At 33.8% G+C, this 15,890-nt stretch overlaps 2 protein-coding genes across 2 annotated transcripts; both read left to right on the top strand.

Annotated features, from left to right (window-relative positions):
- Window positions 1-479: 479 nt before the first annotated feature.
- On the top strand, window positions 480-5,136 carry LOC11431675 (uncharacterized). Its single transcript, XM_003623970.3, has 3 exons — window positions 480-1,409; window positions 3,003-3,542; window positions 4,855-5,136. The coding sequence occupies exons 1-3, from the start codon at window positions 540-542 to the stop codon at window positions 4,954-4,956; spliced, it is 1,512 nt and encodes a 503-aa protein (XP_003624018.2). The 5' UTR covers window positions 480-539; the 3' UTR covers window positions 4,957-5,136.
- Window positions 5,137-10,742: 5,606 nt separating this feature from the next.
- Window positions 10,743-13,793, top strand: LOC11431674 (putative disease resistance protein RGA3). Its single transcript, XM_003623968.3, has one exon. It carries the CDS (start codon window positions 10,815-10,817, stop codon window positions 13,374-13,376), a length of 2,562 nt encoding a protein of 853 aa, XP_003624016.1. The 5' UTR covers window positions 10,743-10,814; the 3' UTR covers window positions 13,377-13,793.
- Window positions 13,794-15,890: the final 2,097 nt, after the last annotated feature.

The following is a 15,890-nucleotide window of genomic DNA, read 5'->3' as shown; positions in this document are numbered from 1 at the left end:
AATTTTAAATATGTACAATTGAATTTTATGGGAATAACATTTTTAACAAATAAAAAATGTGTATTGAGAATAATGTGTTAGAGTGTTTTTTAGTCCCTTAAAATCTTAAAAATTCCATAAAAGTCTTAAAATTTGAAAATCAATAGTAAAAGAATTTTTTATTGGTTTTATTTTTCTTTATTCAAACGCTAGAATTTATTTGTTCATTATTTTTATCATTCACGCTTGTAAGTTTGCTCTTTTTCCCTTAAAATTTATTGAATCTTTTGAAATTTTAAAATCACATGAAATCCTTTGAAATCCTTAAAAGTCTGTGTGATAAATCCTTTAAAATCTTGAGTGTATAAAGTCTTTTACATAAAAAAGTCTTTTAAAATCTCACAGAATCAATACAATCTCACACAGTCTTTTAAAATCTTAAAGACTTTTTTTTATTAAAATAGTCTTTTAAAATCCTAATCCAATACACCTCCCTTAACAACATCATCACACCCTTCTCTCACTCTTGGTTCTATTTCTGCTTCCTTTACTCTTTCCTCATGTCAAAACCCAAACCCATGAAATTGACACCAACAAATATCATGTCTACCATGAACAATCCAAAACAATTAGAACACTTTCAATCTTCATGGAACATAACAAAACTTGTTACTATATTCATCTTCTTAATATTCATGTCCTACCTTTTCTACACCATTGGTTTCCTTGCTTATAATAATACTTCACATCAATTTGATAAAAACCCTAACATACTTTCTCCAATTAAATACCAAATTGAACCTATACCAAAATTACCGTTGGAACAAAAAACCAATATTTCACACATAGTGTTTGGAATAGGAGCCTCATCAAAATTATGGAACCATAGAAAAGAATATATTAAATTATGGTGGAAGCCTAATATAACAAGAGGAAATGTATGGTTAGACAAAGAAGTGAAAATTAAACCTAGTGATGAGAAACTTCTTCCAACATTGAAAATATCTAGTGACACATCAAAATTCAAGTACAAACATCCACTTGGGATAAGGTCAGGGATTAGGATATCTAGGATTGTGTCGGAGACAGTAAGGTTAAGGTTGGAGAATGTGAGGTGGTTTGTGATGGGGGATGATGACACATTTTTTGTGACTGAGAATTTGGTGAAGTTGTTACAAAAATATGATCATAATGGATTTTATTATATTGGGTCAAATTCGGAAAGTCACTTTCAGAATATTAATTTTTCTTATAATATGGCTTATGGTGGTGGTGGATTTGCTATTAGTTATCCTTTGGCTGTTGCATTGGAGAGAATGCAAGATAGGTGTATTGAAAGGTACCCTAAATTGTATGGGTCAGATGATAGGATTCAAGCTTGTATGGCTGAGCTTGGTGTTCCTCTCACCATAGAGAAAGGCTTTCATCAGGTTAGTAGTTTTCACTTTTCAGTCACTTTGATTTGGTAAAGTTAGCATATTAAGTGCTCGTTTGATTTAGCAGTGATTTCTTACGATGGATTTGTACGTTTTTAAGAAAACTTGCTTTTGTAACTTGAGAATTTCCACATTCAGCTTGTCTTGAGATATGATATTTACACCGCAAAAGTTAATCCAAATACATACTAAGTTATCTGATATTCATGAATAAGATTTTTAATTGTGTGACTTTTTTTTCTTTCTTTCTATTGCATAAATTTGGATATGAAATTATGAGAAAAAGTCAATTAATTAGAGTAACCATTTGATAAATTAATTAAGTAGGTCTTTAACTGCCTAGATATTTTTATAAGCTTTAACTACCTAACTTTGGTCAACCTATGATTGAAATTAGGGCCATTGCTATAAATTAAAAAAAGACAAAGAAGGAGGTGCATTTTGGATGGTTCATATGGTTAACTCCGATCCTTTTTACCAGCATCAAGATAAAGATACTAAAGTCACATGTAATTCGTGAATACCCTTTTGAAGATATCCTACCTTTAATAAAACTAGTTAAAGGAAAATATATATATATATGCCTTTTAGAACTTTTATTTTTGTTGTGTGAATTGACCATAGAAATCCTCCTGTGACCTAATCATTTTTGACTCTCTCAAAACAAACCAAAACCCAATCACTCATAATGTCACTTCCATCTTCAATGATCCAAAAAGTTTATCCTGAAAAGTCGTTGATGACTTGGTGTCCTCCTTCTTCTTCTTAAAAATTATTATTCTTGAATTTTGTATTTAAAATGTACTTTTTTTGGAGTATCAAAAGGCATGCATAGCTTCCACATGTACTACACATGGCCACTTTGTTAACACTGATGTCGTGTGAGGTGTCATAATAGTAGCTGAATCAACCCCACTCCTGATATGATTCTTTTTTCTGAAAAAGAATTAAAAAATATGTTTTTTTCTTAAAAAAAAATAAGTTTTTTTTTAAAACTCCCAAAATTAGCAGTTGTTGGAAAATTAGTGGATAGAGATTAGAATAACTCTTTTCTTTACAAGAGATTAAGTTAATTCTATAATGCACAACTAATATATATCATACATACATTTTATTACCATTAAATCAATGAGTCACACCATATCACATTTGATCTGAATATATGACTAATAACAAAATCAAAATTATACATAAAATAAAACTACTTATACAAGTAGCCTAGAGATTAAGCTCTACATTTCATACTATACATCCTATACCCCAAGTATCTCATCCATTATCACCAAGTAAACCTTATAATCCTCTCCACTATCACTTTTGGTTGAGACACTTGCTACATTATTTAGGCATCCTTCTAACTTGTAGCACAAACTACTAATCAAATACTTGGATTTAGTGTGGAAAATCAGGATCCATCATGAGTTTAGTTGGTTATTATGACAGTTATTGTTTTGTTACATCTGTTTTGAAAAAAGTTATTGCTTTCATAACAAGAGTCTCTGTCTCTAATTTTGCAATTACATACTAAACATCACATTTTTGCAATACTAACTGTCTAATTTTTTTTTCTTCATTTTTTTTCTTCAGTTTGATGTATATGGCAATGCGTTTGGACTCCTAGCAGCTCATCCAGTTACACCACTAGTGTCCCTACATCACTTGGACCTAATTGAACCCATATTTCCAAACATGAACCGGGTTCAGGCCCTACAACAGCTCAAAGAGCCAATAAAACTCGACCCATATGGCCTCATGCAACAATCTATATGCTATGTCAAAAACTGGGTTTGGACCGTATCGGTTTCTTGGGGTTATGCGGTTCAAATATTTCGCGGAATTTTCTCAGCACGAGATATTGAAATGCCCGCACGAACTTTCTTAAATTGGTATCGTCGAGTTGATTATAATGGGTTTCCATTCAATACAAGACCTTTTAGTCGCAATGCTTGTCAAAAACCGTTTGTTTTTCATTTGTTTAATACTACCTATGATGTTGCTGCTAATGAAATTGTCACAAGATATGTTAGGGTCCAACCTAACCCTAATTGCAAGTGGAAAATGGAGGATCCTACACAGATTCATATGGTGGAAGTTTACAAGAAACCAGATCCATATTTGTGGGACAAGGTAACTATTTTTATTAATAAGAAACCGGTGGCAACTATGCTACCCATGAAAGAATGATGAGTAATTTACTCCAATCAATACACATTAGCCACATAAGCACATATTCATGAACTATCTTAACCCCACAAATAAATTGCTCATTTTCATTGATTGGTGGGTAAATTACCCACCATTCTTCAAAGGTAATTTAGAAAAAACCATAAGAAACACTAACAATTTCATGATCATTGGTCATATTGGATGAGTCGTGATGATCGAATGCAAAATATTAAGTTTCGCCTCCATCTTCCAAAAGGTTTCCCGTCTCATATCTGGATAATTTTTAGATAGTGGGTGGAAGTCTGATGAGAGGAATAATTAGTAATCATAACCACTAATTAATAACAAGATCAATGGTCAATATTAGGAGTAACTTTAAACACTTGCTCTTGGAATCAATATATCTCTTCCCATATATATATATATATATATATATATATATATATATATATATATATATATATAATTTTGAAATATTTGGATGAAAATAAATATTGACAATAAAAAATGAGTTGAAAAGAGTACAGTGTTATTCTACTTGAATAATAAAGAATAATAATAGGATAGTTTAGTTTGTAGGGATGTTGAGATTGCAAGGGCATATATAATTTAAAGTTTAGTTTGTAGGGATGTTGAGATTGCAAGGGCATAATTTAAACTTTGAATTTTTCCACTTATTAATATTAACGTGTATTTTTAATCACTGACGAAAAATACCAACATTTGATGAGGATGATATGAATTTTGAAGAATAAATAAAGTGTGTTGGAAAATATTCGTTAGAGAGTGGCTTTTTTTTTTTTTTTTTTTTTTGTTGATAGGTTTTAGAGAGCGATATTAACACTCCTTAATAATAAGAGAAATCATATTTGTACAACTATTTTACTACAACTTTTTGACAACTTTCTCTCTCATACTTACATGATGTTATTATCCTCTCTCTTCATTATTTTTTGACAAATCAAAAGAGAGGAAAACAAAGTTGTCACCAAAGTTGTCATTAAATTGATGTACAAATATCATTGCTCTAATAATAAATGTAATGTTAGTGGAATAATATAAATTCAATTTTGCTCAATAATAAAAAGGAGTATTTTAAATAAACAAAAGGTGTCTTAAAAAATGCAAATACTTTATAAAGCTTAAACTTTGGGTGTTTTCTTATTTGTTTCAAATGTTAGTTAGTGTATTTTTAATTTGATTTTATGAAATGAGTTGATACAATTCTTCACTAAAATGTCTTTTTTTTTTTGTTTGTGTTTGTTTTGAGCAGTCTCCGAGAAGAAATTGTTGCAGGGTTCAACCTAGAAATGAGGAAGGAATTCTAGTGATTGATGTAGGGAAATGTAGAGAAGATGAAGTTGTTGAGTTATAGGGTCATTGGGAATATATACAACTTATCTTTGTGGACAATTCTTACTTAACTAATTGACTCCTAAAGAAAAAGAACTTTACTGATGAAACTCTTTTTTTCGTTATAGTGTTCTTATTACTTTCATGATTCAATGTACCAAGCAAATATTACTTCCAATCCATGATTACATTAATTTTATAAGATCTGATGGAAATGTGAGAACAGTTATATGATGAAAAATGCATAGAAATGAGAAAATTAGAAAGTTAGGCGCTTGACAGCGGTGCTTTTCCAGATTTTCTCTAGAAGTTTAGGGATTTACTTCTGTTATGAATTCGAATTCAAATTCCAAACCTCACATTAATGAAATTTAGATTCGTGGAGCAAGTATCAATGACAACCAAATGTAAATAACCACAAGCAACAACAACAATCTAGATCTAATATAGAAACCAAGTGCATATCAAAAACCACAATCTAAGCAAAGGATAAACAAGATAAAGAGAGTAGAGAAAAGATAACAACACCAAGAAATATTCACTCAGTTCGGTCCAACTTGACCTACTCTGGAGGAGTGATTGATATCTCCAATCCACTATCAATGAGTTCTTACAAAGAGATACAAATGAGTTACAAGAAATTAGCTTCAACAAGCTCACAAAGAACAACCCTAATTTCTACCCATTTTCCCAATCTCACCAAAGAACAAGACACTCATGAAGTTTCGCTCTCTCAAGGTGTTTACAATTGTTTCCCAACTCTAGAATCTAACCCCCAAAAGAGAACCAACCCTTAGCCTTTGATTTCACTAAGAATCTTCTATTTTGGTTTCACAAGACTCACCCAAGTTGCTCACAAAAGACTCTCCACTCATGTGTTTCCCAACCCCATGAATCCAAAAGGCACCAACCCTTTTCACAAGAGCCCCCTCTTTTGGTTCTCCAAGATTCACATCTTGAAGTTTTGAACCTCACCCAAAGACCCTCAACCTTTAGTATCTAAAACCCTAAAAGTTCCCTCCTTTGGTTTCCATGAGATTCACCAAGCTTTATCAACATATGGGTCAAAGAATGCTTATATTGTGTTCAGATCCGGACAAAATCGTGTCATGATTTCCTAAATTGTGACACGTTTGGTGCGTACGACCAACCTTATCCTGAAAACTTGCCCAACAAGTCGAAAATTGTATCACTTTTCCCCAAAAATCGTGTCACGATTGGACACCCTGCAAAATAGCTCTCGACATTGCAAAATCGTGACACACTTCACAAATCGTATCACGATTCAAAGTTTTCCAAAACACCAAATTTTGAGTCATCCTTAACAACTTCAAATATCTTCATTTTGTTGTTTGCACCAACAACTTCAGACTTTGCATAGAAATCAAATGTATTTCCTTTTTTCTATTCTCTTTCTTCTCTGTTTGTTGTTCTTGTTAGTTCTACCCCTTTTCGCTTAGAATGGAGAGAACCTCTAACCTTAGAAACCCAGGATACTTCCATGATTGTTGTTTCAATTCTCTAACTGAAAGTAGGAGTGAAACGGTGAGGGTAGTAGACTCAAAAGAGGATAAAGGTTTCAACTTAATTTATTGATCCTGACGCGAACCCTTTCCTGTAGTTGGAAAACCTTTCCTCTCTCCACGCCTGTTACGAGGAAGGACGTGCGGGTATCGACTACAACTTTAGTGAGGTTGAGTTGACAAATCCCATAAATGTCCACGACGGTTCTCACTTTATTTATGTGGAGTAGATAAGGATTTGGGGAAGTCAAAGCCAATTATTCTAGAACTTCCACCCGATGTTGGGGACTATAGTTGGGTGATCCTGAATGTCCTGAGCGTGCATTCCTCCTATAATGACACGGAGAGTCTGTGCACGACCGGTTCTGTTGGCGAGGCCCTGGATGACAAATGGCGGGTAGAGCGCCATGAGGTTGCAAAATGGATATGCATGCAGCTCCTGCGATGGTTGTTGCATTCCTATGTACAAAGTTTTGTTTTGGGAGTTATATGTTAGGATTCCTTTTACTAGTGTTGAGGTTAGGCTCCTACGCCATTTGCATATTGCCCTTCTCAATTTCATCCTTCTTAGTTGGACGTTGATGAAAGCCTTCCAATATTGGTGTGCCCCTTCTCAACTTTAGGACGGTGCTCTTGCCATTCGTTTATTTTTTGTCTTGAACAAAGTCATGCATACAGCAGCTCCTGGAATGACCAGCTGTAAGGGAGTAAGGATCCTCTCCATTTGTTAAAGTAAATGGAGTATACACCCAAGTATGAGTAATTGAGAAAGAATATAATTGACAAGTTAATTCTTACAACAAAAAAAAAACTGACGTCGAAGATAAAATATCCGAAAGATTCGAACACTGGAAGACAAAATATGGAGTTGTCTACAAGGATGTTGCAGAAAAAAAAAACACTTCCAAATATTCAAACACAATGTGATCTACATTGAATCCCTAAATGCTGCAGGCAACAAACCCATAAACTTGCCATTAATGGATTTGCGGACCAACCCATTAAGGATTCCCAATCCCATGCTGGGTTCAAGAGAACTACAACAACGTCATCTAGGCATAAAAATATCACTGATATTCCTACCGCCGTAGACTGGAGGAAACGTAGAGCAGTTACTCCAGTCAAGAATCAAAGAGGATGTGGTAACATAAAAAGACACTTCTTTCTTCTTCTTGTTTTAAGTTTCAGTACTCCAGTTTAATTCATCTCATAGCTTAGTTCATAATTATTTGTCCTTAATTATTTAATTTTGTATTTTAATAACAATAACAGGTAGTTACGTTGTTGGGCATTTTCTATGGTGGCTGCAATAGAATAGAAGGTATCCAACAAATAATCAGTGGAAATTTAGTCTCCTTTTCAGAGCAACAACTTGTGGATTGTGTCACAAGTAATTGGACCAATGGATGTAATGGTGGTAATAAGATTGATGCTTTTAAATTCATTTTAGAAAACGGTGGAATTGCCACAGAAGCAAGTTATCCATACAAGGGAGTTAAAATGATGTTTTTTATTATGAAATGTTGTTTTATAAAATATAAATATTGACAAATAACTATTTACTACATAAAAAATAATCGTTCATTTATAAAATTAAGAAGCAAGAGTCCCAGTACACCTCATTTTGTGAGTGTACCGTAGAAGTTCCCCAAAAAAATTGTCCCTAGTTGATCTCGAAAAGCTATTAGCCAATTATTTTTTTTCCATGTCGAAAAACAAGGGTAGTGGTGGGGTATAGTTTAAGAATGGTATTGAGTAATAATTTGCTCATGAAACTTTCGTTGGATGATGTTTCGCTATAACTAGATATCCTTTTTCAAATAGATAACATTAATTAGCTTTATTAAAAAAGAATAAGTAGAAGTAATTGACTAAGTGTATAATTGACATAATGCACCACAGTCAAATAGAAAGGCACTTAGAAATGAACGAATGGACATTATACTAGCGTCAAGACAGTCACCTGCCCGTATTCGGCTTTTCGACACTGTTAATATTGCTTTATGATTACTGAGCCTACAAATATAGGTAGAGGGAGCACAACTACTTCGGTTCATTTCTGTCCTTTTCCATTCCTGCTAAAAGAATTATCCCCAAAGAAGAAAAAGCCTTCACCATCAGTTGACAGTGTTATTTTATTTCCAAACTCTCTTTACGTCTTTTCCAACACTTTCCCAATGTAAATTTTTATATCTCAGTGTAAGTCTTGTCATTCCAAATTCTCTCTTTTCATCCTTTCCTCATACTCCAAAGAAGAAGCATCACACCCAAGAAGAATTGGGGAGAATCTTGAAGATGCAGACTATATATTCAAAGAGTGGAAATGCGTAACTGGTAACCACTCTATTTCACTGACTTCCCCTCTTCGTTTTATTACCGGACCTTAGAAAGCCGGTCTATAACGCGAGGAATGACTGTCTGTATAAGCATCACACAGGCTATAATCTCTAGTCATTGCAAGACTCCTAACATATTCTTTCTAGACACGTTCCGGAATTATATACTTGTCGTTGTCCATTTTTGAAGTATCTAGGCTTCATAGTTTACCACTCATACATGAATTCCTGACAGAAATCAGAAAAGTAAGTTGTAATAGATTGGAATGATAGAACATAACCTCGGATGCAACTTGAAAATTTGATGTGTTCCAATGATAGGTTGAATTGCAAAGTCAGGCTAGCTTCATGAATGATGCCCGGTGAAAAATCATATCTGATTACTAGGATCAATGATCGTCATAATTTTTCACATACAAACTAATGATTCATATCAATGTTATTCTACTTCTCCGTTTAGCGACGATGAAATAGATGTCGATTAGGTCGTAGAACCAAAACTGCTCTGCCATAAGTATATTGGTTGAAAGAATTGACATGCGGAACGACTAGGGGAGGAGGAAATAACTGTCTATGCAATTAAAATATTAGTTGACTCATCAAGTTGAAGTTGCATCTGAGGTTAGGATCTGTCATTGTCAGAACAGTCAGCACAGCTCCTTCAGTCATGCCTTGATCTGTGCTTCTGCTGTCTACATTTTCAACTCTGCATTAATCTCAATCAATAACATTGTCTATAATTCAAATCTGTTTTTGTAACTCCTCCAGCTAGCATATAAGATCAATATCAATATTGTCATTAATCTTATTAAATGAGATTATTGCACAATTGTATATTTATATCCTTGTACAATATTTCAGATTTGCAATATAGAAAACAGTACAGTACCATTCTTTATAGTCATACCTCTGCATGCTGTGGATTTTTTCACCTCCCACTGGAAAAGGAATTGCAATACTGCAAGGTATGAAGTATTTGAAGCTCTTTAAGACACCTCCAATTTGTGAAAAAATAAACTCACAAATATTTGAAGCTGATATGAGGTTTAGTGACTTGATCTTATATGCTTACTGTATATTTGGTCATACTCATATTATTCATATATGTATTTCTATGGTTTGTAACCTAAAGTTGAGTTTCATTTCTGATATGGTCTCAATGATTTCATTCTCATTCAGATTTGAAAAAAAATACTATATATGTAGACACTTTAGTTGTTATCTAATGTGAATCAGAATGAAATCATAATGAAATAAGTACCAGTGTTGACGTGTTAGCGTTGGCGTGTTCGTGTTGTGTCCGATGTTTGCGTCTGTGGTTGTGCTTCATAGTTCATGGCCCACATTCGTGTATATTGAACAAATGGATCACCATACCTTCAAACCATCAAGCTCCCTAATATCATATTAGTGTTGGCGTGTTAGTAAATTTTTCAAATGTAACTTCCTTAAAAAAAAAAAAACAGTTTCAAATGTAACTAATAATAATATGACGCAGAGGGAGTAATAATTTCGGAATATGCATGGATCAAAAAGTAAATTAAATATATTTACATTGTGATTTGATTTTGATCCATGGTATAAATTATTTCTGAAACAGAAAATAATAAACAGTGGTGACTTTAATCTGAAAAAAGGAAAATGGAAGTTTCTTCTAAGTCAACAAACTAGCTTCCCCACTCTTTCCTTGGTAGGCCATATTTGTAAAGTGGTCTTTGTTCTTCTTATTATATGTTAAATATACTTTCATCTTTCTCCTCACACTCCTTTCTTTCACACTAGACTAGAAGCTACCATACCACCTTCCACTCATTTTCTTTTCCAACAAAGCCAACATTTTAAAAGCTTGTATTCACTACCAATAAACTTGTATTAAAACAATACTTTTGCTACAAGACATAGAATAACTTCGAATTAGTATATATTATTAATTCAAAGTTGTTGGTTGCAACTTCACCTTTTGCTTCCTTTGGCTTCAACCATTTCAGCTCCTCACCAAATTCAAAAACCAATCAATCAACATGGCAGAATCATTTCTCTTTAGCCTTGCTGAATCATTTATCACCAAGGTTGCTTCTCGTGCTGTTGAAGAAGCTTCATTGGCACTCGGCGTCTATGATGATCTACGAGAGATTAAAAACACTGTGTCACTCATCAAAGCAGTGCTCTTGGATGCTGAGTTAAAGCAGAAGCAGAATCACGAGCTTCGTGAATGGCTGCAACAGATCAAACGTGTCTTCTACGATGCAGAAGATGTAATCAATGATTTTGAGTGCGAGGCATTGCGAAAGCACGTAGTCAACACTTCTGGTAGCATCAGAAGGAAGGTACGACGTTACTTATCCAGTTCTAATCCTCTTGTTTATCGCCTTAAAATGGCACATCAAATCAAACATATTAATAAGAGATTGAATAAGAACGCTGCTGCTAGGCATAATTTTGGCCTTCAAATCAATGATAGCGATAATCATGTTGTAAAAAGGCGGGAGTTGACTCATTCGCATGTAGTTGATTCTGATGTGATAGGAAGGGATTACGATAAGCAAAAAATTATTGATCTCTTATTGCAAGATAGTGGTCATAAAAGTCTCTCTGTTATTCCTATTGTTGGAATTGGAGGCTTGGGAAAGACTACACTTGCAAAGACGGTGTTCAATGATAAGAGTTTAGACGAGACTTTCCCATTAAAGATGTGGGTGTGTGTCTCCGATGATTTTGAACTTCAGCATCTGCTCATTAAAATCCTCAATTCAGCTAGCGTTAGTGATGCCACTCCTAACCTCATTCACGAAGAGAACATTAAAAACCTTGATGTGCAGCAGCTACAAACTCATTTGAGAAACACACTTGCTGGCAAAAAATTCTTGCTTGTCTTGGATGACGTGTGGAGCGAGGATCGTGTCAAATGGATAGAGGTGAAGAATCTATTACAAGTAGGAGATGAAGGAAGTAAAGTTTTAGTGACTACACGTAGTCACTCAATTGCTAAAATGATGTGCACAAACACATCTTACACTTTGCAAGGTCTTTCTAGAGAGGATTCCTTGTCTGTATTTGTCAAATGGGCATTTAAAGAGGGAGAAGAGAAAAAATATCCAAAATTGATAGAGATTGGGAAAGAAATTGTTCAAAAATGTGGAGGGCTTCCTTTGGCCCTAAGAACATTGGGGAGTTTATTGTTCTTAAAAGATGATATAGAAGAGTGGAAGTTTGTTAGGGACAATGAGATTTGGAATTTACCACAAAAAGAAGATGATATTTTGCCTGCTATCAAATTAAGTTTTGATCAATTACCATCTTATTTAAAACGATGTTTTGCCTGCTTCTCCCTCTTCGAAAAAGACTTCAAATTTGTTACTTATACTGTCACTGTGCTTTGGGAGGCTCTTGATTTTCTTCCATCACCAAACAAGGGTAAAACCTTGGAAGATGTCGGTAATCAATTTTTGCACGAGCTACAATCAAGATCTTTCCTTCAAGATTTCTATGTCTCTGGTAATGTTTGTGTATTTAAATTGCATGATTTAGTGCATGATCTTGCCCTATATGTTGCCAGAGATGAGTTTCAATTGCTGAAACTCCATAATGAAAATATAATTAAGAATGTTCTCCATTTGTCATTTACTACAAATGATTTACTTGGACAAACACCAATTCCCGCAGGACTGAGAACCATACTTTTTCCATTAGAAGCCAACAATGTAGCTTTTTTGAACAATTTGGCATCAAGGTGTAAATTCTTGCGAGTTTTGCGGTTAACTCATTCTACATATGAGAGTTTGCCCCGCTCAATTGGTAAATTAAAACATTTGAGATATCTCAATCTTAAGGGAAATAAAGAATTGAAGAGCCTCCCTGATTCAGTGTGCAAACTTCAGAATTTGCAAACTTTGATTCTTGAGGGATGCTTAAAGCTTGAAAAATTACCCAATGGGATAGGAAATTTGATCAGCCTTCGACAACTACATATAACCACAATGCAATCTAGTTTTCCAGACAAAGAGATTGCCAAATTGACTTATCTAGAGTTCTTATCTATCTGTTCTTGTGACAATTTGGAGTCATTGCTTGGAGAATTAGAACTACCTAATCTTAAATCGTTGAGTATTATTTATTGTGGGAATATAACATCTTTGCCACTCCAGCTTATTCCAAATGTGGATAGTTTGATGATTAGTAATTGCAATAAGTTGAAATTGTCTTTGGGCCATGAGAATGCAATTCCCAAGTTAAGGCTCAAGTTACTGTATATTGAATCCTTGCCAGAATTGTTGAGTTTTCCTCAATGGTTGCAAGGATGTGCGGACACATTACACAGCTTATTTATTGGTCACTGTGAAAATCTTGAGAAACTTCCTGAGTGGTCATCAACTTTCATTTGTCTAAATACACTTACAATTAGAAATTGCCCGAAACTACTTTCACTCCCTGATGATGTGCATTGCCTCCCAAACCTTGAATGCTTAGAAATGAAAGATTGTCCTGAATTATGTAAAAGATACCAGCCAAAGGTAGGACATGATTGGCCCAAGATTTCACACATCAAACGAGTTAACATTAAATCATCAGAACATGAAAATTAAGAGGAATGCAAGGATATCACTGTCAAGTTAAAAGGTATAAGTTGCTCTTCTTTGTTTCTGTAATATAAAATTATTGAGGAAAACATTCGGATTCGGTTTTGTATTTCAATGCAGAACTGAGGTAACAACTTTCTGTTAATTGGTTGCTGCATATTGCATGTTACGTTGTTATGTTATTGCGCTGAAATGTTTGGCAAATGGAGTGGCTGAATGTACTAAATCGCAAAGACCCGTGATTCTGTCTTGTTACTGTTGAAGGCTTGGAATTAAAAGTGGGTTGGCAATGCTTTGAAGTGAAACAGAATGTTGGTTATCAGCTTCAAGTGTAGTGCATGATTGCTGGATGTATTAGTATTGTTGGATTCTAGTTTTGTTAGATACTCATGTTCTTGTCATAGGTATCTATAGTGACAACTTTGATACTATTTTTATCTGTTTTGTTATCTCTTTGCACAACTTATGCTTGAGAGTCCCAAGTATATTTATAAAATAACTTCTTTGCATTTGGAAAAAAGAGAAGATTGAAAAGAAAACTGGAAAACACTGAGGTTGAAGAATTACTATTAAATAATTTCAATTCAATTATTTAGCAAATCTAGTTTAGGTGTATGAACTACTTTTGGAAGCCTTGTAGATACATTTGTTAGTATCACATATTACCTACGGCTTATGAACTAATTACTCAACATAAAAAGTTTCGGATTCAAAAATTTCTAAAATTTTACAAATTAAGATATTATATTTTTCATTTTTTTTAAATTAACTCCTAACCATTGATCTCGTGGTAATTAGATATTGGCTTAATTTTTTTTTGTCCTTAATCCTTTATTAAAAATGTGTAACGTCATAAAATATTTTTATAAACTCTCTCAAACAATATCACAAGTGTTTATGAATAAACTCAAGGCGAGTTCTTTAGTATATCACCTTCATAAGTGTTCCATTGTAGACCATTAGTTAAAATTATCAAAAATACAAACAAAAGTCGAAGGTACTATTCAAATAAGCAAAATCATAGTAGGACTAAGAACAAAAATAAAAACAGATGAATATTTGAAGAGTGAACAGAAAATAAATTGCTGAAATAGTATTCAAGAAAAAAACAGCACAAAATCTATCTAAAGGCTCCTTATAATTTCCTTCCTCTGAAAAACTACATGATTGTAGGCTAGAAAATTGGATTCGCGGACTAAGAGGAGAAAATTCATAATTCCCGGATACAAAGATGTAATCATACGTGAATGAAATAAAAATCGATACCAATCAAGTTCATATTTATAGCAACTGATGCCTTCAGAGTTCAATGTATGCATAAAGCATCATGTTTGGACATATAACTGGCAATGAGCACACAATAGGGTAAAAACTAAAATGCTTAATTTGATTCATATTAAACAACAAAATCTTTGTGAGGTCATTTCACAAGAGCAACAGTTGTACTTGTCCCCAAAAAGAAAGAAAAAAAAAAGCACATAACAATGATAAATAAACTACTTCGCATGACATTCAAATTTCAACATCTCTTCTTGGTTTGAAAGGAATCTCACCAAAACAACATACCAATTGCAAGAATTGACCCCAAAGATTAAGAATATAATGCAGTTACTGGCTTACAAGCAAATTTTATTTACATATTGATGGCATTGATAATACGAAAAACATAAAGTAATGCGGCCAAAGTCAGAAACTCATGGAAGCCACACAGTAAACAAACAAACCAGAGATTTTTCACTTTCCCCCTCCACAGGCTCTGCTAGAAGAGACACAATGTTAGCCAAGTGCTTTTGCAGATAAGACAACTGAGGTGCTTCTTCGTCAGCCTGCGACGGCGTAAACCGCTTACTGTTGCTCCTCACAAGCTGCAATTGCAACAAAGCATTCAAATTTTAATTAGTAACTCAAATAAAATAGCATCATTACGAACAAATTAGTAACTCAAATTTTAGTTAAAAAAACCTAATCCAATGATTCCTATTCGATTATCCTAACCACAAGAAAATGACTCAAAACAAAATCAACTAAGTAGTAGGCAGAATCCTGAGTTTCACTACAAAACTTAAATGGCAAAATTTTAACATACTTTATGTTTTGTATCATGTAACCTTCTCACAGCAAATATTATATCCTTATAAGGGATCGTACCATCAGTAAGTGCATGCAACACCTGACATGGCCGATGTAAAAATATCAATCCTAAACATATTACCAAGCAATTCTACCAAGAATTATATGGGAAAACAGAATTTAATATATTTCTGATATAATTTTAACATTCCCGAAAATTTATAAGGTAAAACAGTAAACATACATTAGGATATCCTCACTTCCAAAGGTTTAACCACAATAGTACCTAGAAAAAAGGCTTACCAATCTCCTCTGCGATTGCAACGGATCTATTGTGCGGAAGCGGGAATCTTCTCTCCTTTGTAGTGTTCCTCCATGGTTGTGCTCAGACATGTAGAGATGACAAATTCAGCTGATGTGCACATATTCCCTCTAGTTGTATCACATTCC

This window comes from Medicago truncatula, chromosome 7 (assembly GCF_003473485.1).
Source record: "Medicago truncatula cultivar Jemalong A17 chromosome 7, MtrunA17r5.0-ANR, whole genome shotgun sequence".
NCBI classification, from domain to species: Eukaryota; Viridiplantae; Streptophyta; class Magnoliopsida; order Fabales; family Fabaceae; genus Medicago; species Medicago truncatula.
This window is presented reverse-complemented; position numbering and strand designations above follow the sequence as displayed.